Source organism: Pituophis catenifer, unplaced genomic scaffold (assembly GCF_029215685.1).
Source record: "Pituophis catenifer annectens isolate HBS135680 unplaced genomic scaffold, rPitCat1.0.hap2 SCAF_1, whole genome shotgun sequence".
Taxonomy (NCBI): domain Eukaryota; kingdom Metazoa; phylum Chordata; class Lepidosauria; order Squamata; family Colubridae; genus Pituophis; species Pituophis catenifer.
The window spans coordinates 24,764,005-24,789,570 of NW_027256881.1; the positions used below are offsets into that span (position 1 = coordinate 24,764,005).

General features: G+C 41.6%; 1 protein-coding gene across 1 annotated transcript in view; it reads left to right on the forward strand.

Moving 5' to 3' along the window:
- The window catches only part of ELP3 (elongator acetyltransferase complex subunit 3), a 104,161-nt gene extending 82,972 nt beyond the window's left edge, over nt 1–21,189 (forward strand). Inside the window, exons 14-15 of the mRNA XM_070947157.1 lie at nt 2,145–2,226; nt 20,202–21,189. Coding sequence (XP_070803258.1) covers nt 2,145–2,226; nt 20,202–20,278 — 159 coding nt within the window. The 3' untranslated portion in view covers nt 20,279–21,189. The remainder of the gene's footprint in view (nt 1–2,144; nt 2,227–20,201) is intronic.
- The last annotated feature ends 4,377 nt before the right edge of the window (nt 21,190–25,566 follow it).

The window sequence follows — 25,566 nt, forward strand, 5'->3', positions numbered from 1 at the left end:
CCAAAACATGTTTTCATCAAACTATGAAGTCCTACTTTGATACACAGCCACAAAGTCATGGATAAAACCAATTCATATGTTTTAGTTCCCTCATTCATTTCCTTATGCATATATTTGACTTCGCAAGATTGGGTCACTTTCATTCAAGTCTATTATATTTTTTCCCTTTCTCTTAGTTCCACAAACACATAACATATACACAGTCAACTTTCAATTAATGATCTTTGGTTCAGCTGATTTTGAACATAACGGGCAAAATCTAAGGTTACACTTTACCCAGACAAAATTTATTGTTTGCAATCAGTCTGGACAATGCACATACATTATCAAAGTTTTATGCACAAAGTGTACAGTTTATAGAATCTATGTACATTTTACTCATGCATAAAATCCCACTAATGGACATTAGGCTTTAACAGATTTCCAATTAGTCTGTTAAATCAAGCATTTAGTCTATTTTTATTTCTTCATTTCATTCGTTGTCACATACCGTATTTTTCGCACTATAAGACGCACCTGACCATAAGACACACCTAGGTTTAGAGGAGGAAAACAAGAAAAAAAATATCAGGTGGAGCCTGAAAGGACCATAGATAGGTGTCCTCTCATGTGCCAGCTCTGCCTATTGACTCCTGCACTGCAGAAAAGAGACAGAAGAAGCGGGCAGTGACAAAGACAGAAGAAGCGGGGTTCAGCACTGTAAAAGGAACCCTGCCACTGCCATCCGGCTGCTATTCACCAAGGACCAGCACCCTTTCCACCCACTTTTGTGGGGGGGAGTGTGTCTTATGGAGCGAAAAATATGGTACTTCATTATTTACTGTTCTTAAATTTCAAGTTATACTGTTCATATGTCATGAACTTCGCTAGAGTGGCCTTAACATTTCTAGTGGGTGTCTGTGCCTGTCAAGGACTGGTACAATGATGATGATGATGATGATGATGATGATGATGATGATGATGATGATGCCAGCAAAGTCCCAAAACAACTTCCATATCTTAACAAACCTATCCCTTTTATATACTTTCACTAAGACTTGCCTGGCCTCAGACATTTAATTAAGTTGCTTGTAGGGTTGATGTGACACTTTGCCGGGTTTAGCATGTACGGAAAAAGCTTTAACTTTCAAATTACTTGACATTTCTGTCCCAATCACGGCATCTCACCCTGCCATACTGTCCATAGATCCTGACCTTCTGACATCCATCATGGCTTTGTTCAAATGAGGCTTTCAGACTGTAATTTTAGAAAGATAGAGAAAATATAGATTATGAGCCTGAGTCATAGCCGTGCTCTAGGCAGCATTATTTGCTAATGCTAAATATTGTATCAGCTATTTCAGTTACTCATGTTCTATAGGTGCCAATGTTATCCAGACATGCTCCCATTATTCATTGTATGCATGGTAGGACCTCTAGAGACAAACTTGCAAGCCAATATAGTGGGCATCCATGTAGCAATTCAGAGGCACATGTGTTGTACTGATAAAGGATGTCTCAACATTCTCCTTTGGGTGTTTTGTTTTGGTTGTTTGGGTTTGTTTGTTTTCCTGTAACAGATCAACGCAGCTGTCCCATAGGAGCTGGTGTATTTGTTAAAAACAAGGAAATGTTTGCATTATTTTTAATCCTTTTTTCCTTTTCCTCAATTCTAGCTGCCTCTCCATAGTCCACCATACTACCTTCTAAGTCAGGGGTGTCAAAACTCGCTTTCATTAATGGCCGCATCAGGGTTGTATTTGACCTCGGAGGCCCGAGTGGGCGTGACCGGGGTGGGTGAGGCCAGAGTAGGCATGGCCAGCTCGACATCCTGCAGCCCTGTGCCAGTGAAAACGAAACCCGGGAAGGCCGCATGCAGCCCTCCCGGGATCCTTTTCAGCTGTGACGGCCTCCTGCAGCCCTCAGCCAGCAAAAACAGCCCGGGTGACCTCCCAAGCTCCATTTTTGGTGGCAGAGGCACTGCAGGCCAGTCCTTCACTGTTTCCAGGGCAGCCCTACCCAGATCTAAGCGCCCGGTGGGCCGGATTCAGCCCTTGAGTTTGACACCCCTGTTCTAAGTGTTCTGCCAGCTAATTTCTAAATGATAAGCTCCCTGTATTCTGGAAACTTACATTTCCCTGCTTCCGTACTATTTCTTTTTCTAGGGATTTGGGATGCTGCTCATGGAGGAGGCAGAGAGAATTGCCAAAGAAGAGCATGGCTCATGGAAGATAGCTGTCATTTCAGGTAATAAACTACTAACAACCATATAAGTATGTACCCTCCTTTGTGAGCAGGTGAATGGGAGGGGAAATGTTGGATAGCCGAGTATCTGAAAATTGGTAAAGAGAAAAAGCTTTCTAGATCAGAAGTCTTTGTAACAGAGGGAGCATTTTGCTATTGAAAAAAAAAACAGTAATGTATGTTTACACAGAGTATCTATGGTTTGATGAAATTTCTTATTGTTTCTTCATATGCTCATCCTTCCAGGAGAAAAGGACATGTTATGAAATATAGATCAGATAACTAGAATCAACAGTTTCTTTAATTTACTTTCTATGCAGTTGTCTATGTGGAAATTTTGACTATACCACAACATCCATTGGAATTTGAATCTGTCCTTTAAATCTGCAGGATATATATAGGGCAAGTTGTGAGATTGCTTTTTCCCTCTCTAGGATGATATTCCAGTGGTGTTCGGGAAATAATGTATATTTCCAGCTACTGATAAACACTAGTCCCAAATATTGCTCTTCAAACTATATAAATTGGGGATAAGCAGATGTACTGGCTTTGTTTCTGGACAACATAATCAGTAGGGAAGGATTATGGGAATTGCTCTCTAGTAATATCTTGTTTGGCTATATGTAACATACTCCTTATGTGCGTACTTATTTTCTAAAGAGAGAGATACTATAGTTCAAATCTATCTAGGGACCATATCCTGTATCCTCCTAATTCTGAAGAATTCCTGTACTTTGCACAGAAATAAGATTGATATTCACTCCTAGCTTTGAACTAAACTGAAAGTTACATCAATCTGCTGATACAATCATAAATTTACACACAGGAGTCACTGTCTGCTGGAGTGGCGAACTCTTCAGAGTCAAATTGAAAAGAGGGTTGCAGAAGGAAGGAGAAAAGAGGGAGTCCCCATTATGTGTGCATTGTAGTGTTCACCTATTCATAAATTCAACCCAGGGGTTAATACTAGAATAAATACCAGAATAAATTTAAATCTATCAAAGAATAAGACAACCAGGAGAATCTATCAAAGAATAAGACAACCAGGAGAAGGCCTGAAGCAATAGTACTTTTCTCTATTATCCAGTCTCTGGATGTTTTAGGAGTTTAACTTTGGGAAGGGAAGGATGCTATTTTTTAAAAAGCCAGTTTGTGGCTAAGGCAGAGGTGTCAAACTCAAGGCCAGGGGCCCAGATCTGGCCCACGGGGTTCTTAGGTCTGTCCTGCGGGGCCGCCCTGGAAAGAGCGAAGCACAGGCCCGCAGTGCCTCTGCCAGTCTCTGCCAGCCAAAACGGAGCTTGGGAGGGCTGCAGGTGGAGGGTTGCAGAAAACCATTGCAACCTGATACGGAGCTTGGGCCCTCCCGAGCTCCGTTTTCACTGGCAGAGGGTTGCAGGAGCCCATCACAGCCAAAAACGGAGCTTGGGAGTTCGTTTTCTCTGGCAGAGCGCTTGGGCCATCACAGGCGCCCCCAACACAAGTGATAGCGAGCTGGCAATGCCCAATCCGGCCCCCCGAGATCAAACAAAATGCAGCTACTCAATGAAATTGAGTTTGACACCCCTGGGTTAAGGCACCAAGCTAGAAACCAGGAGACAGTGAGTTGTAGCCCCGCCTTAGTCATGAAAGCTGGGTAAGTGACTTGGGGCCAGTCACTATATCAGCCCAACCCACCTCACAAGGTTTTTGTGGGGAAAATAGGAGGAGGAAGGAGTATTAGGTATGTCTGCTACCTTGAGTTTATTTATAAAAACAATAAAGACAAGATAAAAAAAATTAAAAATCTTGATTGCCAATCTTTTCCAAGCAACCAGCCTTTGTTGCATTGCAGTAAGTGAGAAAACTAGGGCTTCTCCTATGGCCTAATAAAGAGATCAATCAATGAAGAAGGATGAGAAGTTTAATCCTTATTCATGGCTGTTCATATGGTACAGGGCATGTCTCGTACACTTAAAAAGCAAAAGGCAAATAAGAGCAGGGTGCTTCCCAGGGATGAAATGTAAAATTTGTTACTACCGGTTCTGTGGGCATGGCTTGGAGGGGGGGTAATACGACTGGATGGGCGTGGGCAACTTTTAAAAAAAAAAACTTTTCAAAGCATTTTTTCTGCAAATGGAAAAAAATGCTTTGAAACGGCTCTGCTGATCAGGCAACACAGCTGGGATCATCAGAGAGACTTTTAAAGCATTTTTTTCTGCAATCTCTTCCGGGGAAGAGGTGGTTAAAAAATGCTTTGAAAAGGCTTTGACGATTCCAGCTGTGTTGCCTGATCGACAGAGCCTTTTCAAAGCATTTTTTTTAACCACCTCTTCCCCGGAAGAGGTTGCAGGAAAAAATGCTTTATAAGTCTCTCTGACCATCCCAGCTGAGCCGCACAATCATCAGAGGCTTTTTTTTACTTTTAAAAGCATTTTTTCGGCAGAAGAAGTTTAGAAAAAATGCTTTTAAAAGTAAAAAAAAGCCTCTGATGATCGTGTGGCTCAGCTGGGCATGGGGAGGGGGGGCAGGGATTTTTGCTACCGGTTCTCCGAACCACCCACCGCCATTGCTATTGGATTAGGCGATCCGGTCTAAACCGGGAGCATTTCACCCCTGGTGCTTCCCCTCCTTACCAACTTCTCTCACTTTCTCTTGGTCACATTTTCACTCACCCTCAAACTGTTTCAGATATACCAAAAAAGTGCTTTTTTGTTGTTGTTGATTATCCTCATTTTCATTACAAAGAAGCAAAGGAGAAGAAGCACTTAAAGAGAGTTTAAGAGCATATTTTAAAGCAGCATGAAATGCATAAGATGATATTGTGGAGAAGCCTCCAAGCAGTCTTTAGAAAGCTTGATGTACTTTAGAAGATACAGACTCTCACTTTTACCTCAGTTGGGAATCATTCTTGCTGCAGACTTGATTAAAATCTCTCTCTTTGTGTGTGTGTGTGTGTGTGTGTGTGTGTGTGTGTGTGTGTGTGTGTCTTTCTTTCTCTCTCTCTGTCTCTCTCTCTGTCTGTCTGTCTCTCTCTCTCTCTCTCTCTCTCTCTCACACACACACACACACTCACACACACACTCACACACACAGGTAAAAGTATGCAAAGCAAAAACGAGATAGAAAGTAAGATAAAAAGAAAGAAAAGAAAAAAGAAAATATACAATTATGCTTTCCATTCTTTTTTTCTATTGATAATGTCGATTTTTCCCCATCCTCCTCATCCCATTTTATAATCTCTGAATTATCAGTTCAGTCTTTTCTTCATTCAACAAAAAACCCATGTAGAATTTCCAGTCTTTCAAATAGATTCTTATCATTTTTGCCAAATTATTTAATCTTATGGAGAAGGCAGGACATATTTCTAGATGTGAGAGCTTTCCTCAATTTATAGCCATATCTTTTTGAAAAAATTTCTTAGGACATCTCATGATCTCTAGCATTGCATGGAGACCTGACCTGTGCCCTAAAGCAAACCCACAATAGACTGTCCTTTTCACAAAAGTCAGCCTTGATAAAGGTATGAAGAGGGGGGGAAAACACCAAAAGCCAAATTGTACTTTTTATAGCTGAAAGATGAAATACCAGGCAGAAAATCTGTAGATAAACACCATTTAAAATGACATGGAAAAGTGAGCAAATCCACAGGAGCCACTTGTTACTTTCTGAATACTCAGAGAGTGTACCTAGACTAATCCAGAGACTTCATTTATGGTGGGTTTTTTGAGATTATTCAAGTCCACCAGGATGATCAGGGAGATCAAGATTTAGGATATAACCTACCTGTATTAGGTCAAATGGTGTAATTTGTAGAAAAAATTGCCAATCCTAAGGATATCTTTTATAGATTCCACTTGGTCTTCACATTTCAACAGCAATTGCCAGCATCCCAGTTGAGCCCAAAATTTCTGTCGCTAAGTGAGACATTTATTAAGCGGGTTTTGCCGCTGTACAACCTATTTTGACATGGTTCTTAAGTGAATCTGGCTTTCCCATTGACCTGACTTGTCAGAAGGTCACAAAAGGTGATCCCATGACTCCAGGATGCTGCAACAGTCATAAATATGAGTCAAATTCAGCCAAGTGTCTGAATTTTGATCATATGACCATGGGGATGCTGCAATGGTCGTAAGTGTGAAAAACTGTTTTAAGTCACTTTTTGCAGTGCTGTTGTAACTTCAAAAGATCATCAAACAAACTTGTAAGTTGAGGATTTTCCTATATTATATAAAATTGCTTGCTGCTTTAAGCCATGATTTTTTTTATCCAGGGTGTTTTGGACAAGTATATTTCCGTGCCTCTCTTTCACTTTGTGGGAAACATTTATAGCATGAGCCCAATTCATCATCATTATCCTCATCATTTTTTTTCTTGTCATAGATAAATTTAGGAAGTCCTCCTAAGCTTTTTTAATGTACATTTTGACTAATGCTGCATTGCTCATGTTTCTCTTTTTGAAATTCTTTCCAACAGGTTAATACTTGCTTTGATTTGTACGTCTAAAATTAAGTCAAATTATTCCAAATAAAATTCCTTTAATGGAAAGAGGACTATTTATACTGGTCTTTAGGGCAGGAAGGATGGGTTAAACTTACCCCAAGACACATTTTTGGTCATATCTGCCTCAAGATCCAACTAAATCCATTCCCCATCCTAAGATTTTCCAGGTGCATTGGGATTGCAATTCTCAGCTAACATTTCTTCCAAATAATTTTGAAAGAATGCACAGCCATACTACTTAACATTTATACTTCAAGCAGTGTGTTTTGATTTCTTTCAAGCTTATTGATATTACTGGATAGATAACTGCTGCTTTTCTGATCTTGCGAAAAATAGAGGCTGAAGGATTCTCTCCTTTTTAATTCTAGGTTGGCATATTGCTTTTTACTGTTTAATAGGGAAGTAGAATGTTTTCCTATTCTTCATACTTCATAAAGGATTTAAAAGAAATACTTTGGACCTCATGTGTGCGCTACACTCCTCTGCTTATTCATTAAAGTAGCCTGCCCATAATAGCAAATGTAACAGAAATCAAAAGGCACTTTAAAGAGTTATCTTTTGATGCTTCTTCCACCTCTCAACAAGACAGGAAGCTTTTCTGTCAGCCCACCTCATATCTATATTTTCTACACATAGAAAAGCCAAATTAAAATTGACAAGCTTGCTGAAAAATGCATTAACTGCTTAAAACTTCATTCTGTACCAATTTAGTACTCTTCCTTGGCAATTGGTTGCCAACTCAGGTAAAGGAGAACTTGGTATTTGATTCTGTTGTCTATCTTTCAAGGAAGTCGCCCCTCTGCCCTACTCTGAGAGAAGGCAGGGAGAGGAGACAGAACATTTTGAGCTAGTAAATGACTTCCTTCTCCTCCTTTGTCTCTCTCTTGCCTAAGCAATTCTTCTATCCCAATCCAACATCAAGCTCACCTTCCCATTGTTTTCTCCACTGGACCATAAGCCCATTTTAAAATAACGCAAGATAAGGCCCTGAACAATGTCCATCTTAAACCCCCTTCCTATTCCAGAACACACCCACCCAAACCGCTTAATACTGGTGATGGCAAGAAACCTCTCTGAAATTTCCTCAGTCCTCTCAGGCAAGATCATCGGGATGGTGAAGGAGAGAGAGAAACATGAACAGACAAGATCTTAAGGAATCCTGGCATGAAGGAGGAACTGAGTACATTATAACCCTGTCACTACACTAACAGAGCTTGAAATGAATCAAATCAGAAGATAGTTAAGAACAGGCGCTCCAGTGGAAGCTTCTGGCAGTCACTGATGAAAATCTTGCTGCTGTCTGTGCCACCTGCCACGCAGCTGCAGTTTGGGTTTTTAGTAGTCTGTGCTAAGAAAAATGTGTGCTTAGATTAAATTGAACAAGTCACTGTGTTTTGATTCCCATCCATGTTTATATCTTTTGGCTGGCTGTGGACCTAAAATGCAACTTTCTCGGCCCACTGTTGACTAGCCTTTTATACAAATGGTGGTACCGAAGGATGTTGTCGTTGGGTTTGCTGTTCCCCACATTTAGATGCTGGCATTTAAGAAGGCTACTTTCCTTTTTTATTTACCCTAAATTAATTGGCCACAGGCAATGGTAACCTGCAATGGTTTCACGCCTGCATGTCAACTTCACAAAGGCTGAATTTATTTGCCAGCAATTAGAGCTATTGTTTTCTTAGAGCAGCTTTTGTTTAATGAGTCCACAGATGCTACTTCTAAAGATTGGTGTTTAGAAGATACTGCGTGGTTGATGGGGACAAGAGAGTATTTAGGCTGTACTGTTTCATTTGGAAAAGAAAAACTAACCTGTTTTATGAGGCTAGAACCGGGATGGCGAACCTATGGCACGGGTGCCACAAGTGGCACACAGAGCCATATCAGTGGGCACGCAAGCATTGCCGTAACTCAGCTCCAGCAGGCATGTGTGCGCTGGCCAGCTGATTTTTGGGCCTTCTGGTCCCACCGGAAGTTGGGAAATAGGCTGTGTCCGGTCTCCAAGGGGGTGGGGAAGGCCATTTTTCCCTCCCCAGGCTCCTAGAAAACTTCTGGAGCCTGGGGATGGTGAAAAAAGGGCCTACCAGGCCCACCGGGCCATCGCGTGTTAAAAGCGGGGGGGGAGGCTGTGTGCACATGCGCAGGGCACATTGAATTATGGGTGTGGGCACGCACGTGGGCGACCACCCTGCACTCCCCCTGCTTTTGGCACATGATGGCAAAAAGGTTAGCCATCATTGGGCTAGAACATTACATTCAAAGAATCTCAAAACTCTTGATACAAACTTACATTTTAATGGAATGTTAATAATAACAAGCAGCAGGTAATAAAATAATACACAGTTGCAACTGTGCAACCAACACCTTAACCGCTATATCACATTGATTCTGCCATCATGTGGAATCTGACAGCATATGAACTGGGCTTTTCACAGATACAGCCAAAATTCCCTGACGGTGGTTCCATCTTCATGCAGTTTCAGTAGCTGCTATCTTTAAAGCTGGAGATACCTCCAAAAAAGCTAAAATGATATTCCAGCCTTCTCAACATTTATTTATTTATTTATTAAAAGTATTTATAGTATATATCCCTTCTCATCATCACCAATTCTAAAGCAGTTAGCAGTAATCATTAAAAAGGCAGCTGATTAAAAATATTAGGGGAGTTAATGGGTAATGGAAGCTAAATGAGATTTTATAAGACATCTGAAATATGGAGCTTTATAACGGTTGGAGAAAAGGCTTTTTCATCCTATCATATAGCAATATAATAGCAGTAGCAACAGCCTTTAAACTTATATTTTGCTCCATAATGCTTTACAGCAATCTCTGCTCAGTTTTCAAATGTCAGCATATTGCGCCCAACAATCTGGGTCCTCATTTTACCAACCTTAAAAGGATGGAAAGTCAAGTCAACCTCAATCCGGTCAGGATCAAACTCCTGGTTGCAGGCAGAATCAGCCTGCAATACTTCATTCTAACCATTGCGTCACCACGATGGCTCCTAGTTCTATAACCGTTATGTTATATAGGAGCCATATATAACATAACGGTTATAGAACTTTGGGTCCATCCATTGAAGTGATTGGCAGAATATTCAGGACAGAATCCTTTCTTTGCACAGCTAGTAATTGTAACTTTCTGCTGATAGATGCAAAGGATATGATTAACTTGGATATCTTTGAAAAGAAAATAGTCACGTTCAGAGAAGAAAGCCTTAATTTATTACCTTTATATCCTATATTTTTCTGAGATGTGAAGGTGGCATATAGATGGTCTCCCCTAGCTTTATCCTCACAAGGACAGCTCTGTGAGAAAGTTTGAAGTGAGGGAGACTAAGGCCCCATGTCCTCTGTCTGGGATGATGTGGTGAAACCTTTATATTCTGAGAAAACAAAGGACAGCTTCTTGGGAACATCAACAGGAGAAGCATTTTGGGAGTTCCTTTGTAAACTTTCCAAGACTTTTAGTTGTTCCCTTTGGGAGACATGATGCTAGACTACATCTGAAGGGCACTGGCTTAAAGGCTTAAAGGTGGTTCAGTTGTGTCAATTCATGGTTTTGTTTATAGAGCAACCTTTCTGGGTGCTGTCCAGTTATGCTATGAGCATAGTTCATAGATTCTTCAACCAGGTTGGCTAGTATGTTTGACTGGAAAGCCTTAAAATTGTGTTGCCAGCCCAGGGGTAAAACCTAAAATTTATTACTACCAGTTTTGTGGGTGTGGCTTAGGGGAGTAATGTGACTGAGTGGGTGTGGCCAACTTTTTTTTTTTTACTTTTAAAAGAATTTTTTCTACAACCTTAAGAGGTTGCAGAAAAAATGCTTTTAGAAGCCTCTGATGATCAGGCAAGTCTTCTGGGATCGCCAGAGGCTTTTAAAGGCATTTTTTCCCCTACAACCTCTTCAGCTGAAGAGGTTGCAGAAAAAAAATGTTTTTAGAAGCCTCTGACGATTAGGCAACTCAGCTGGGATCGCCAGAGGCTTTTATAGGCATTTTTTTTTTCTACAGCCTCTTCGGCTGAAGAGGTTGCAGAAGAAAATGCTTTGAAAAGCCTCTGACGATCCCAGCTGAGCTGCGCGATCATCAGAGGCTTTTTGTTTTTTTTACTTTTAAAAGCATTTTTTTGGCCGAAGAGGTTGTAGAAAAAATGCTTTTAAAAGTAAAAAAAACAGCCTCTGATGATTGCGCGGCTCAGCTGGGCGGGGGGGTGGCGCAGGGATTTTTGCTACTGGTTCTCCGAACCACCACCCGCCATCGCTACCGGATCAGGCAATCCGGTTTGAACTGGGAGCATTTCACCCCTGTGCCAGCCTATCGGGAGAGCATCTGGTTGGCAAAAGCTGCTAGTGCTGTTCTTCCAGAATATACAAACAACTTTCTCTCATACATTGCATACACACATATACAAGCTAGGTCTTGGACCATTAATCAGCATCCTGAGCAGCAGCCAAACCATTTGTAGACTGTAATGGTGGAAGGAACAGGGGAAAGCTGTTGGGGCAGTAGGCTGCTTACCGAGCAGCCCTGACTCAATTTTCTAAAGATTTTTTTTTCAATTTTACATTCTAGGTGCTTGTTCAATTCTTTCATGTTTGGCCAATCAGTCCTCCATTGTTCTCATTTGAAAAGGTGGGCTATATGTCCTTAGCAACCAAAAAGCTGTTCTTCCCCACTCTATCCCATTTGCCTTCTCCTTCCTCAACAATTGTCTCCAAGAGCCAAACATAAGTGGAACAACTTACTTATCGGGAAAGTGTTGCTTGATCTTCCAAGATTGAGTAATGTACCAGCATGGCAGGAGGAATTGCTTTGGTTCTGACCTTTGGGGGTAGCCCCATTGGAGCTCCTCATTGCTTTGATCCACAATCTTAATTTCTGTTTCCAAATGTTTATGTGTCTAAAATGGCAGTTTCTGACTTTTTGTAGGAAATCAAGATGTGAAGTGCCACTTAAATAATTTTTAAAAATCCTTTCTTTTAGCTGTACGGAATGCTTCAGAAATGTTGCATAAACTAGAAAAAACAAGTTTGTGGTGATTACACATACTTTTTCTTTTCGGAGAGCAGTTTTCTATTTGTTTCACAGATAGCTAAATAATCTCTGAGAGTTTAGAGTCTATTTCCAGAATCTTAAACTGTTTTTATTGACTTTTTTATCTGGAAACAGATTCCCTCCAGCAAGTGAACTTGGGTAAGTTGGGGGAGCTTTGTAGGAACAATCTCATTTTTTCTTGTCTCCTTGCTCACCTAATTTATCTCCCAATTCCACTTTCACCAAACCTCTGTCTTCTTGAAAAGATTAAAGATAACATTCTTCATGGTATTTATCCAGCCTTCAGAGCACGCATATATGGAACTACATAGTAAAAAATGGCCAACCCAGTTTCCCAGTTATCAGGCAGCGTTCTCCTGCCTGCTCCCCCTTCACCATTGAAAAGAAATGTAGGTATTCTTCCTCTTGTGGGGGCTCTGAGATTCAGATTCCAGTTCGTAAACACCTTCATGCCCTTGTAGGAAACTCAAGGCCAGCTCCCTTTGCGTTTTTATTGTGTGTGTAAATTTGGAGGTAGGCAAGAATACCCAAAATGTACATCTCTTACGTTATGATGACATCTTATCTCTGCTGCAGGATGGTAGGGGGGGTGGGCGCAGTGACACCTTGCAGAACTGCCTGTCTTTGCTGTGAATTAATTACCATGTAGTGAGTTGATCAGCTTTCCTCCAGACCAGATTTCGATTTGTGTGCCATCAAGTAGAAAATTAACATGGACACAGGCCAGAAATGTTGCATGCCTGAGCGCACACGGCTGCTGAAGTGCCTGTAGAGGAGAGGAGGGGCATTTCTGGGAACTGATGACATCCAAGCTGGCCGACCCTTCATAGTAGCCTTCAAAAGGCAAAAGACAAAAGTGGCCTTTGGCAGGACAGAGGGCTCAGTTCTCTTCCTCACTCAATGAGTTTGGAAAATCCTTAAAAAAAAAAAAAAAGCTAGGGGAACATTCATCCATAGCAGTCTGCTCTGAAAGAAAGACACACGGCTTCATTGCAATCATGAAAACATTTTCCTCCATTTTTATTCCATAGGTGTAAATTGGGATTATTTGATAGGCTGAATGAACTGATAATAAAGCTGCATTAGGAAATCAGCAGCCTCTCTATATTAAATTCTCCTGTGAGGTCTGTTTTTGAATCCCCGTTACACCTTCCTATAGGTTAGAGATAGCTAACCTTTTCCGGACTGAGTGCCCAGAAAGCGCGCGTGTGCCCAAATTCCCAAAATGCAAAATTTGCATCCACTGTGCATGCACCACTCCCCCCGTGCATGCACGCATGACCAGCATGCATGCGCAGACCCCTGCACACGCCCTGCCCCATGCGCGTACGGACCCCCCCACATCCTGCCCCCTATGCATGCACATGCAACCCCCACATGTGCCCTGCCCCTGCGCACACGCGCCCCCCCCCAGGGGCTCCCGCAGGGGCCCCCAGCAAATGCGTGTGAAGGCCCCCACACACACCCGCCCCTGCACATGCAACCCCCCCACGTGCACCTCACCCTCATGCATGACCCCCTCACATGTGCCCCACCCGCCGTGCATGCACCTGCATCCCCCCGCATGCATGTGCACCTGCATCCCCCCTGCACACACTCTGCCGCATGCGCATGCGTGCACAAGCCCCCACATGCACCCCCCTGCATGTGCAGCAGAGACCTGAAACAGAGACCTGAAGACCAGCTGGCTGGCGGGAGGCATGTGCACATGCGCAACAGAGCTGAACTGGGCCGACGGCTCGCATGCCATCAGAGAGGGCGCTGCATGCCACCTCTGGCACGTGTGCCATCGGTTCGCCATCATGGCTATAGGTTCTGTTTGGGAAACTGCCTGTTGTTTCTCCATCTGGCACAAAATCGTTGGCTTAGATTGCAATGGTTTTTCACCAGCTCAGCAGTAAGAAAAATACTTTTATTTGCTTGTTTTGAAGGCATTAAAAGTAAGCAAGGATGGGAATCAGGACAGATTAAACTAAGCAATTTGCATGGCACATTCTTTTGAATTCGTTTTCTTTTGAATTCAAAAGAAAAACCAAGACTGTCCAGTCGCCTCCTGAAAAAAAAAAGCACCTTTGGAATAACCATGACCTGGATGACTGAGAATCTCTACGGACTTAAAACACATAGTCAACTTAAGGAAGTCATTAAGAAAATGCTGCAACTTTGAATGATGAGGAAAACTTATGAATAATAAGTCTTTCACAGATACTAGTCATACTGGATGTATGTATAGTTTTTATAATCACTTCTTGTTTGTGTATTGGTCATGAGTAATTGTGGGTTGGAGATGCTGCTGTCCTTTTTGGGATTTCCCAGTGCTACCGATTGGCCAGTTGAGTAAGAAAATACTGTATTAGGTGAACTTTTAGTTTGACTCAGCAGGACTCTTCATATTCATCTGATCCTTTTTATATTGATGAGGTCAGCGGTTGTTTAAGACTTTCTCTATGCAGACCTGGTGATTGACTATTGAGATATGGGCTCCATTAATTCTCCATTCACCAGGGAGTTTATTGCATACAGTACTGCCCAGTTCAGGCAGCCCAGAGCCCTGCATTTCCAAAATCTTGTTGAAAAACCATTCCTTGAGATTTGTGCAGTATTCCATAGGCAATTCAAGTTTTGCTTTTCATATAAAACAGCGATGGCGAACCTTTTAGACACCGAGTGCCCAAACTGCGTGTACGCATGCCCAAACTGATGGGTGTGCGCGTACACGCAAATGTGCATGCATGGGCATGCACGAACATGCAAATGCGCAGACATGCACATGCATCCGTGGTGGGTTGCCCCCGGTTTGCACCGGTTCTATAGAACCGGTAGTAAAACCGGTGGGAGGCTCCACCCACTGACCCTGATGTCATCAAAATGCTTCTGCGCATGCGGCCCCATTGTGAACTGGTAGTAAAGGTAAGTAGAACCCACCGCTGGCATGCATGGACATGTGCATGTGAATGCTGGACATGCACACATGCGCAACAGAGACCCAAAGACCAGCTGGCCGGCGGGAGGCAGGGCATCCCAAAACTTGCAGCGCAGCAAGAGGTAAGATCTTTTTCTTTTGTGAGCTTCTGTTTCATGGTTTGTAGGGCAACAGAAGCTTGCTAAAGAAACGCCAGGGAGATCTGACCTGGGGCGACGGGGCGCATGCCAGCAGAGAGGTCTCTCTGTGCCACCTCTGGCATGCGTGTCATAGGTTCGCCATCACAGATACAAAAGGAGTGAAAGCTGATTTACAGTTTATATATCAGATGCCAGAGGTGAAGTTTGTAAAGCCAGAGAAGATACTGAGATTTACTACAATCTTGAGAAAGGTTTTTTCTGAGGCAGAAAGATTCACATGAGCTCAATATGACACCAGGAGGAGCTAATGACAGAAATGTCATGGTATAGATTTTGAAATAATAAATTGTCTTTGAATGTTCTACTTTATTTTGACTGAACCTAGTGATTAATGTTCTGACAATAATATTTGGTGGTAGATAAATCTGTCAATTCCACCCTTGTGGATTCTAGCTCCTTTGGACTGTAGTTTTTTTTCTTTATGCGATTAAAACCAGACTTAGAACTGTCACAGACCTTCCAGATGGAGTGATTATATCTCATTGAGCTCCTGCAGAGATGGCAATATTTCATTAATGGCACTTCAGCTCGGCCTCATCCCCAGCTGTATTCCCCCTCCCAAAAAACCCCCACTGTGGGAGTCAGTGCTTACAAAAGAAACAAAAATAATTTTAAAAATTGGCACACAATTATATCTTTATCTATAACTTACGGCTGCAATTATTTTTATTAAAAAAACCCAAAAAGGTAAAGGAATCCCTGCGGATTTTACTCCACTCATTGCTGATTGTAGGGGATGGTGCTCATCTTCATTTCAAGGCCATTGAGCCAGTGCTGTCCGAAGACATTTCCACAGTCATGTGACCAGCATGACGCCACCGAGCGCTGTTACCTTCCCATCAAAGTGGTACCTATTTATCTACTCACATTTGCATGCTTTCGAGCTGCTAGGTTAGCAGGAGCTGGGGCAAGGACAGGAGCTCACCCCATCACGTGGCGCCCAGGTTCAAACATGGGCGGGCAGCTTTCCAGCCAAAACTTATATTTCAATAATTATTAGGGCTTGATTTGAATCAGAGATTGATTTTGTTGTGATTGTGTTTTTGAAGGTTGGATGCTTCTATAGCTTTCCCTCATCATACTTTGCTTATGACCAGTGCTCATCAGCAGAGGTTGGTGGCAGGATAGGACAACTCACTTTTAAGCAGCATTTGGTTGCCTTGTTTTAAGGTTAGGAACTGAACCATATCTTTTATTGATTACATATGTGCCTTTGCTGGTTCTAAAAGTGAGAGAAAATTTTCCTATCCTTAATTAGAACTAATCCTCAAAATAAAAAACCAGAATCAATTCTCAACATGGTTCTGGTTAGGAACAGAAAAATTTACAATAAAGGAGAGAGGAATTTAAGTACCATATAAATGAATACGTCCATTATTAAATCCATATGCAAAAGATAATTCTCAGTAGGCTACAGTCAGGCTGTGCTTCGGAAATTAAAAACTTGGATGCATATGGCTCATTCATCACATTGTTTAGTGGGTGACTTGGAGTTTCTCACTGTCTCTCTGCCTAATTTTAACATTATAGCATGGGATGGAAAATGAAAGTCAGCCATGGAAACCAGTTTGGTGACCTTGGTCCAGTCATGTTCTCTCAGCCCAACTCACCTCATAGGGGAAAATAGGAGGGAAAAAGAATTACTAGATATGTTTGCCTCCTTGAGTTGTGTGTATATGTATGTATGTATGAATGCATGCATGCATGCATGCATGCATGTATGTATGTATGTATGTATGTATAATAAATGAGATGCTGATGACTGAACTCTTTATAGGCTGAAGCACAAGTATGTATGCAGTGGCTACTTATGTGTATCTTCATCTACAGTTGATCAGACTAGGAAATCAAAGTCATCTAGGCCAGGGGTGGGCAAATGTGGCTCTTTTACAACCTGTGGACTTCAACTCCCAGAATTCCTGAGACAGCTTGGCTGTCTCAGGAACTCTGGGAGTTGAAGTCCACAGGTTGTAATAGAGGCACATTTGCCCACCCCGATCTAGGCCAACACTACTTTTAACATAAGGTTATAATAACAGAATTTTGCAAGTGTGAACGTGTTTCCCTCCTCCCTCCCTTTTTCTTCATGAGGGGTTTGTCTCAGAATGCTTTCTCAGGTTACAATTCTGCCCCAGACTCAGGTTTCTTTTATCTGACCATTTTCAGCTCTTCCTACTGCTCCTCAAGGTAATTTCTTCTACTCATTACAAGGGAATATATTAACTATATTTCATTTGAATAAAGTGTAGTTGCATTCAAGGGCCTCTGCAGTGGTGGTAAACAAAATCAAGATGTCAACTGTGATCAGAGCCATCCCTTTATGTAAATCATGAATGAAAAACACATAAAGAGGCAAAGCTTTTGTCATGTAGTCACAGTTGCCTTCTTGACAATTTCAATCCCCTGCATTTGGTTTTTTAAAAAATAGTTTTGTCCTGATCATATACTGCCTCCACTTTGGGATATAGCTCTTAAAGCTCTTGTCATGTTGGCTGAGGCTTATAGGAGCTATGGTCTAAAATATTTAGAAAGCATCAGGTTGCTAATTCTGACCTAAGAATTTACATCAGCTTTGTTTCAAACAATGTTCATTCAACAAGCTGAAAAGGGAGGGGGGGGGAGATAGCTGAGAATAATTGATTACAGAACCAGCCTTGAAGAGAAAATGATAGTGTTTTGTTTATTGCCACTTGCAAGCCCCATTTAAAATCATTTCAAAGTATAACAAGTGACAGACAGCCTATCCTAAATTGTATCATTTGCCTCTCCAGAGCCTGTGGGTGGGAACCCTGTATTTAGTTATGAGGGCCAACTACCAGCAGAAGCAGCCACAAACTTGTAACAGACAGAACAAGAGCCAGGAAACAGAAATTGCAAAAGAGCTAAATACCGACTCCATCTTTTCTCCAGGAAGCACTTGTGGCAGTGATATTATGGGACAATATAAGGTCACCAAGAACATAGAGAATTTGCTCACTTCCCCATCCTCCTGTATTTTGTATACATCGTCTGCTAGAAATACCTTTCTGCATTCCATATAGGACTAGCATATTTCATGTTTTAATGTATGCTGAGAATTGGTAATTGTTTTGTGAATGACCAGATACTCTTCAATATCTTCATCAAAGATTTAGACAAGGGGATAGAAGGGGAACTCATCAAATTTGCAGATGACACCAAGCTGGCAGGAATAGCCAACACTCCAGAAGATAGGCTCAAGATACAGAAGGATCTTGACAAATTGGAACACTGGGCTCTATTTAACAACATGAAATTCAGTGGCAAAAAAGTAAAGTTCTACATTTAGGCAAGAAAAATCAAATGCATAGATATAGAATAGATGGTACCTGGCTCAATTGTAGTAACTGCGAGAGGAATTTTAGAGTTCTAGTGGACAATCACTTAAAAATGAGCTAGCAGTGTGCTGCAGCTGCCAAAAAAGCCAATGCAGCTTAAGATCATGTGAAGTGTTACTAACACTTTATAATACCTTGGTAAGATCACACTTGGAATATTGCATCTAGTTTTGGTTGCCACAATATAAAAAAAGATGTTGAGACTCTACAAAGCCTACAGAGAAGAGCATCAAAGATATTTAGGGAATTGGAGGTTAAAACATATGAAGAACGGTTGCAGGAATTGGGTATGTTTAGTTTAATGACGGACGAGGAATGATATGATAGCAATGTTCCAATATCTCAGGGACTCCCACAAAGAAGAGAGGGTCACCTATTTTCCAAAGCATCTGAAGATGGGACAAGAAGCAACGGATGGAGTCTAATCAAGGAGAACACCAACCTAGGAGAAATTTATTAACAGTTAGAACAATTAATCAGTGGAATGACTTGCGTCCAGAAGTTGTGGGTGCTCCAACACTAGAGGTTTTTAAGAAGAGATTGGCAACTCTTTGTCTGAAATGGTGTAGGGTTTCCTGCTTGAGTAGGGGGTTGGACTAGAAGACCTCCAAAGTCCTTTCCAACTCTGTCATTCTGTTATTCAGTATTAATAAGCTTATCTGTATTGCCTGTGTTTTATTTCATATTCCCCAGTATAATATTTCAAGTATCTGATGAGTTGGTTCCTGTTCTACCAAAAGCATTATTACCCCATCTTTTTTTTTTTCCTGTAGAAAAAAAAAGAGATTCTGTACATTGTTCCAGTTTATGTAGATATGTAGGATAACTACATAAGTTAAAAAGCAAAAGTGATGTGATTCAATGTTTATCTTTCTTATTTTAAAAAGTATGTCTTTCAGAATGTATAAATCTTACCTCTTATGTATAGTTGATTTAGATTTTTCATACTTGATATTCTGGATTGGCAAGAACCTGATGTAAAAAAAAGAGATATGATTTTCATAAAGCCCACGCATTATTCAAAATAATGGAACATGTAGACCAGCCACCTTTCAGAAAAATCTATAGCTTGCACCCGTCTGTTTCCTTGTTTTCGTTCGGCACCTTCAACTCCTCGCTGAATCACTGATTAAGAACTTTATTTTCCAGCAGCAAAATAGGAGATATGCTAATGGGCTCTCTTTGTCTACACAAGATACATTGGAGAAAACCATATGCTCTGGGTTATAGTTCCGCATCTGGGGAAAAAAAAACCTTAGTTCAGTTTAATAATCATAAATGCAAACAAAAAGATCACTTGACTGTCAATAATATTATTATGTAGCAAATGTCACAGAATGGTCATGAACATTTTAGTTAATCGTGTGGAAAGCATGGTCACGGAATAAGTAAAAAGCTCTGCAGCTGAAATGGAGAATTGGTTTAAGTCACAGATTTGCAACCCTTTGAAAACCACATTCCCTTGAATAAGGTGATAGAAGTGCATTGGGGAGGGAGCCCCTCTGGTACCCACTTTTTCCTCTTCATAACATCTCAGCAGATAAAGGGCAGGTCACTCTTATCAGTAATTTGAGCTTGGGCAAGATTTTTGAAAATTAACCCTCAAGGTGAATGAAATTAGCCCAAGGGCTGCAAGGTTTCCCATCTCTGGTATCAATGGAAGAACATGCTGCTCTAAAAACAAGAGGGTCCCCTGTAACGTGGGAAGTGGGGATGAATAACCTGAGGACCGAAACATGAGGCAGGATGAAGCAAACTTAGTTGGTGTCATGTGCAGGTGGTAGCGAAGAAGACATACAGATGCTACATTATTTCAAAGGAATCGTACTTTGCTGCTGATAATAGATCTAGTAAAGGTAATTTGAAAATGTGTTTCAATGCATCTTCCAGTGAGACTGGCTATTTACATATTCTTCTCCGTAAATTGTTTCTTGAACGACATCTTTTTGTTTTTTTCCTTGCAGGTGTAGGTACCAGAGATTACTACAGGAAGATTGGCTATGGACTAGAAGGGCCCTATATGGTGAAAAGACTGGACTGAGATTTAGCGAAGAACACCTGAGGCTTTGCATTTGCACATTAAGGCCAGAGCAGAATGGAGATGCCATGGCTCTACTACAAACATTGTCTGAACTAGCCAAACAAGGTGCATTTAGATCACTTGATATCAAAGAGTGGATTCTCTCTGGGTATCACATTCAAATCCATCCAATGAATTTTGTTGGCTCTTCTATAACAGGCAAAAAAAAAAAAGAATTGACCATTATTTCATTTCTCTGATTATCATTTACAAATGGGTAACAACTTGGAAACCTTCAGGGTTTCAGATCTATGGTGTCATAAGGCAGGAGTGTCAAACTCGCGGTCCGCGGGCCAGATGCGTCATGCGCTGGCTATGCTCACCCCTGTTTTAGCGAAGGGGGGGAAAGTTGCAATATGTCACATGACAAAAATGTGACGCCGCGAGTTTGACACCCATATCATAAGGTGTCTGCAACGTGGACCGCTTTATATCAGCTGCAGCTATTTTTAACAGATAGCATTGGGGTTTCTTTCGTTTAGACTAATGTTAAGCGACAATGCCTCTTGTGCAAGATTAAACTTGCCACTTTTAGTATCTGTAGTGTTAGCATTCAGTTGTTTACTTGATAGTCTCAGAGTATATCTGGCATTACAGATAAAGTTTATACTCCTAGTTGCAGATACACAAGAGAAAAGGCATCATTCCTTCTATAAAGTTAAATTGCTCCTGCCAATTAAATACAGGTTTTTGCATCCACTGCTTATTTTTGTTGACATTTGTATCCCTCCACTCTAATATCTATACACAAGCGTGGTTCACAAATGCTTAAGACCACCATGCTGCATTAAACCATAGAGTCATTTTAAAAAGTATTTAAAATCCAGCAGAGGGGATTATAAATAAACAGTCCATTAGCCTCTAGGCAAGATGAGCGGCATACAAATAATATTAAAAATCTTTTCAGAATCAAGGTGGATTTATCTTAATGAAGAGAAATGACTGCAAACTATTCAAAAATTCGACTTTGAATCAATAATCTAAAATCATACAATGTCAGATTTTCACTGCTTTTGCTAGGATGCGATTTGTGATGCAATTAATGCAGCTAGAATTTTGTACCAGGCTACAAATGAAGCAAAATGACTGCATCCCTCCCATTTCATGGCAGGTTTCCCTGCACAGTACTTTAATAAGATTCCCCCTCAAAATATTTGCATGCAGGGTTTGAGTTTAGTCCTTGGCAGTAACTCCAATCTGAAGAACCTCAGGTCAATAGACTGGGAAAGGCCTCTCTGTTAAGACCTTGGAAGTCACCATTGATATTACAAGCGACATTTCTATTGTCCTGTTGAAGGCATGGACTCCATTGGCATGGACATGTCCTAAGAGCAGCACCTTCCACCATTGCCAAAACTCCCTACGAACTAGAAGTCAATGGCCAGCAACTTCACGGGCGTCCAAAACAAAGATGGCAAGACTCCATCAACAAAGATATGCAAGCCACGGGTCTGCGCACTGAAGACGTAGCTGACCGTGCAAAATGATGTTCAATGATCCGAAATGCGGACCCTGCACTTGCGGGAATGCACTAGGAAGAATTTCTATCATCCTGTTGTCCTCAGTTATGATGCAACCATATCTCTCAGATTTACTGTAGAATATCTGGTTGGGAAGGTCAGTGGATCAAAGATCTAATTCTCTGTTGGACGCCATTAGATGTGTCCACAGCCTGCCATATCTGTGGGTACCTGGCACTGGAGCAAACTTTTTTCAGGGATTCAAGTATCTCCATTGGGATCCTTCCAGTAACTCCAGTAAATTGAGTTTATTGTATATTTACTCATTAAATTGAGTAAAAATACTAGGGTCATTATAAGAACACCAGTGGTGATACTGAAAGAAACTGAAACCCCCACCGTGCTATGTCTTGTTTCTCCAAAGGAAACACTTTCATGATTTATTTGTAATTTCTTGACAAAGAAAAAGCTTTATCTGAAGTGTAATTGATACAGGTTTTGGCCTGTTTGTCATTGAGGAGGCAGCAGAGTGGAAGGCATCCTTCTCCTTTCCCTCAAAATGTCAAGGTTGCCATTTGGTTCAAGGCAGTGGAGTGAGGCCATGCGTTTGGGAGCAGGTGAGCAAAGATGAGGCATTTCCTCACAGTCTCGTTCAGCAGTTCTTTAAAAGGTTTGAACATGTGGCCAAAAATAAACTTTTAAAAATTCCAATTTTCAGCACTGTCACCACAAATAATTTTTTGTTTTTTGTTTTTCTGGGATTGGGGAAAGAAAGAAAAGGAGACAATACAAACCTCAGTAGTGTCAAGAAAAGCATAATTAACCTGGCCATGAAGTCACCAGGAGTCAAGTTGAATTCAAGGCAGGGATGGACTTCAAATCCTTTAGCAACGGGTTCGCTGCCCCATTGCTGGGTGGGCGTGGCCATGGTGGGAATGGCCTAGTTGGCTGCCTGCACCACGGGAGGGGGGGCATTTTGCCCTCCCCAAGCTTTGGAGGCTTTCCTCGAGCCTCCAGGAGGGCAAGAACAGTTTCCCCCGGGCTCCGGAGGCCTTCTGGTAGGCCTGTTTTTTGCCCTCCCTGACCCTCCTCACAGACCCTGCACTTACCTGGAATGATGAACGGGTCGCGTGGAGACTCCTGGGAAGGACGGGGTGGGCATGGCCAGCCAGGGGTGGCATTTGGGAGTTCACCAAACCCCAGTCATCCTTGGCTAAAGAGTTTCCCAACCTTGGGGACTTGAAAACCCCAGGAGCCCACCCCTGATTCAAGGGAAATTTGAAGGTGAAGGAACCATCTCTGTCAAAGCCAGGAACAACATTTTGGCAAGGAGCCTCTGTGCTGAATGATGCCTGTTTATCCTCTCTGTACTTATGGAACCAGACAGAATCCCTTAAGAGTAAGACAGAATTTCACAACATTTAAGATCTGTAGACTTCAACTCCTAGTTGTGCTGGCTGGGGAATTCTGGAAGTTGAAGTCTACAGATCTTAAAGTCCCCAAGGTTGGGAAACACTGCATTAAGATGAAACATCCAAAGGAGAAATCCTGATCCTGTGCCTAAGCAAAATGAAAATCCCCAAGTTCCCTTATTTAAGTTCAACTGATGCAACTTTCAGTTGTGGCCATTCTGCAAATGTGGAAGTGGTGGGCAGGCAGTTAAATTTCTTATCAACCACATAAAAGAATCAGATATATTTGAAACTATGTGAGCAAAGGTTATTGAGTAAACTTTGCAGTGGTGAGAGGGAAGATCTTTGCATTTGAGCAATTTGCATTTGATAAAATACCAATATTGATACAGATTTTTGTCTTATGAGTAGCCAAAATCTCAGTGAATTACGAAAAATGAGCAATCATGCAAATGCTTTAAAATTCCACATATTGTACTGGCTGGAGTTTGGACTTTCTTAAATCCAGCCCAAAATGTTATTGGGCTAATTCTTGAGTTTGCAAGCACAACACGAATACTATAAACCTTTTCTACAAGATGTGGTTGCCTGCAGAATGATTTTAGCTAATAAGGATTTAAAGAATTGCCGTGACTACATGCAAATCCTGAAATTCTTATAATCCCACTTCCAAACCGCTGATTGCAGTGGCAAAAGCAAACAATTAATGCCTTTCTCTTCCCAGCTATCCATAAAACAACCCCAGTAGGAAGCAGAGGCTTCAGTAGGACCAACAAAGATTGGAGAAAATTAAAGCATGCCTGAACCAGCCAAATAGCTCTCAACTTTTCAAAATCCCAGCAATGACTAGTCGTCTTCTGTCAGCCTTGGAGCAAGGCACAGGGCACCTGCTTCTGTAATTTAACACGCCACCTGCCAGGTTTCATAAAAAGCTGCAACTAGAAGTGTTTTCTTCTAGCTGTGTATGATTTGCCTCACAGGGCTGAGAATGAAACAGTTCCTGATTGGCTACTTGTTACTATTTCTGCTTTTTTTTTTTTTTTTTGGTCTGTGCTAAGCAGGGTAGTCTATAACATAGAGTCAAAATAATGGCCTTTCCACCTGGACCTTATTTTTAAAAAGAAACACAGATGAGAGGTTCAGGACTGAGTGAGCAGTGTAGAGCAAGAAATGTTTAGCTTTGGCCTGCGAAAAGGGGGTACCAGACCCCAAGGTTATGAAAATTCAGTTCTCCCAGGTAGCTGTGCCGCCTGCCAGGCCAAAAAGTCTTGGGATGCTGCTGTTTTTTAATTAAATGCCTGGCGTGTATTTCTTTGTACAGTGCCTGCGCCATATTGTTTATTTATATTATACACCTAAAGTGCTATTCTTTTTTCCAAGTCTCCTTTCCTGAAGAAAGTTAGTTCTGCCAGGGTTATACTTCTCTCTAAGGGCTCAGGATGGGGTCTAGAGGGATAGAGCAGATACGTAAGGTCCAGTAGTAGGTTTCAAAACCTGTCACTACTGGTTTGCTTGTGGGCATGCGCTCACGCATGCGACACTTCTGCACATGCGCAGAAGCTTATGCACATGTGCAGAAACGTCCGGGCAGGTGGGCGGAGCCTCCCGCTGCCGCCGCTACTGGTTTGCCCAACCCGGGGCGAACTGGTAGCAACCCACCACTGGTAAGGTCTATCCTCTCACAGATTATAAATAAGGGGGAAAAAAGCTTTAGTATTTCATTAGGGCTGAAGCTAAAAATTCCACTCTTCCTCCTCCCTACATTTTAAGGCATTACATGCACATTCCCAGGACTATCCTAGTTTTATGTAGTGGGCTGATAAGGTCTTGGCTTTAATTGATGATGTTCTTCTGAAGCTTGAAAGGAGAAACTAGTTCCAGTTACCTCTTTCTGAATTTTTTGGAACTACTAATAGTTTAGATTTATAGCATTCACCTTTCCTATTGGCTCCCTAGCTTTTCTGCAATATGTTACTAAGCTCCTATCGTGCCTGATCTGTTAATTCAGCTTTGATGGGAGGAGTTGCATTGGCATATTTGGTGGCCAGATCTTGCACAGTAAAGATTTTTATTGTTTGGATGGAGCTGGGGAATTTGTCAACAGCAAAGGTGGATAAGCAACAAATTGTGTCATCTCATGTGTGTAATCCCTATTTTGGGGGCGGGGGCAGTTTTGGGTGAAAGTTCTTTGTTTTCAAAAATACATTGATTATATTGAGGGCTTACATTATGGTTTCAGTTCTTGTCCCAAAATGGGAAATCTCACAATTTATTGTCCATAGCAGTCAGAAAGGTTTCTGAAGACTCAGAAAAGGAAAAGAAGGGATCCTGAGGTCACAGGATATACACACCCTACATTAAAGAGAGCCATAGCTTA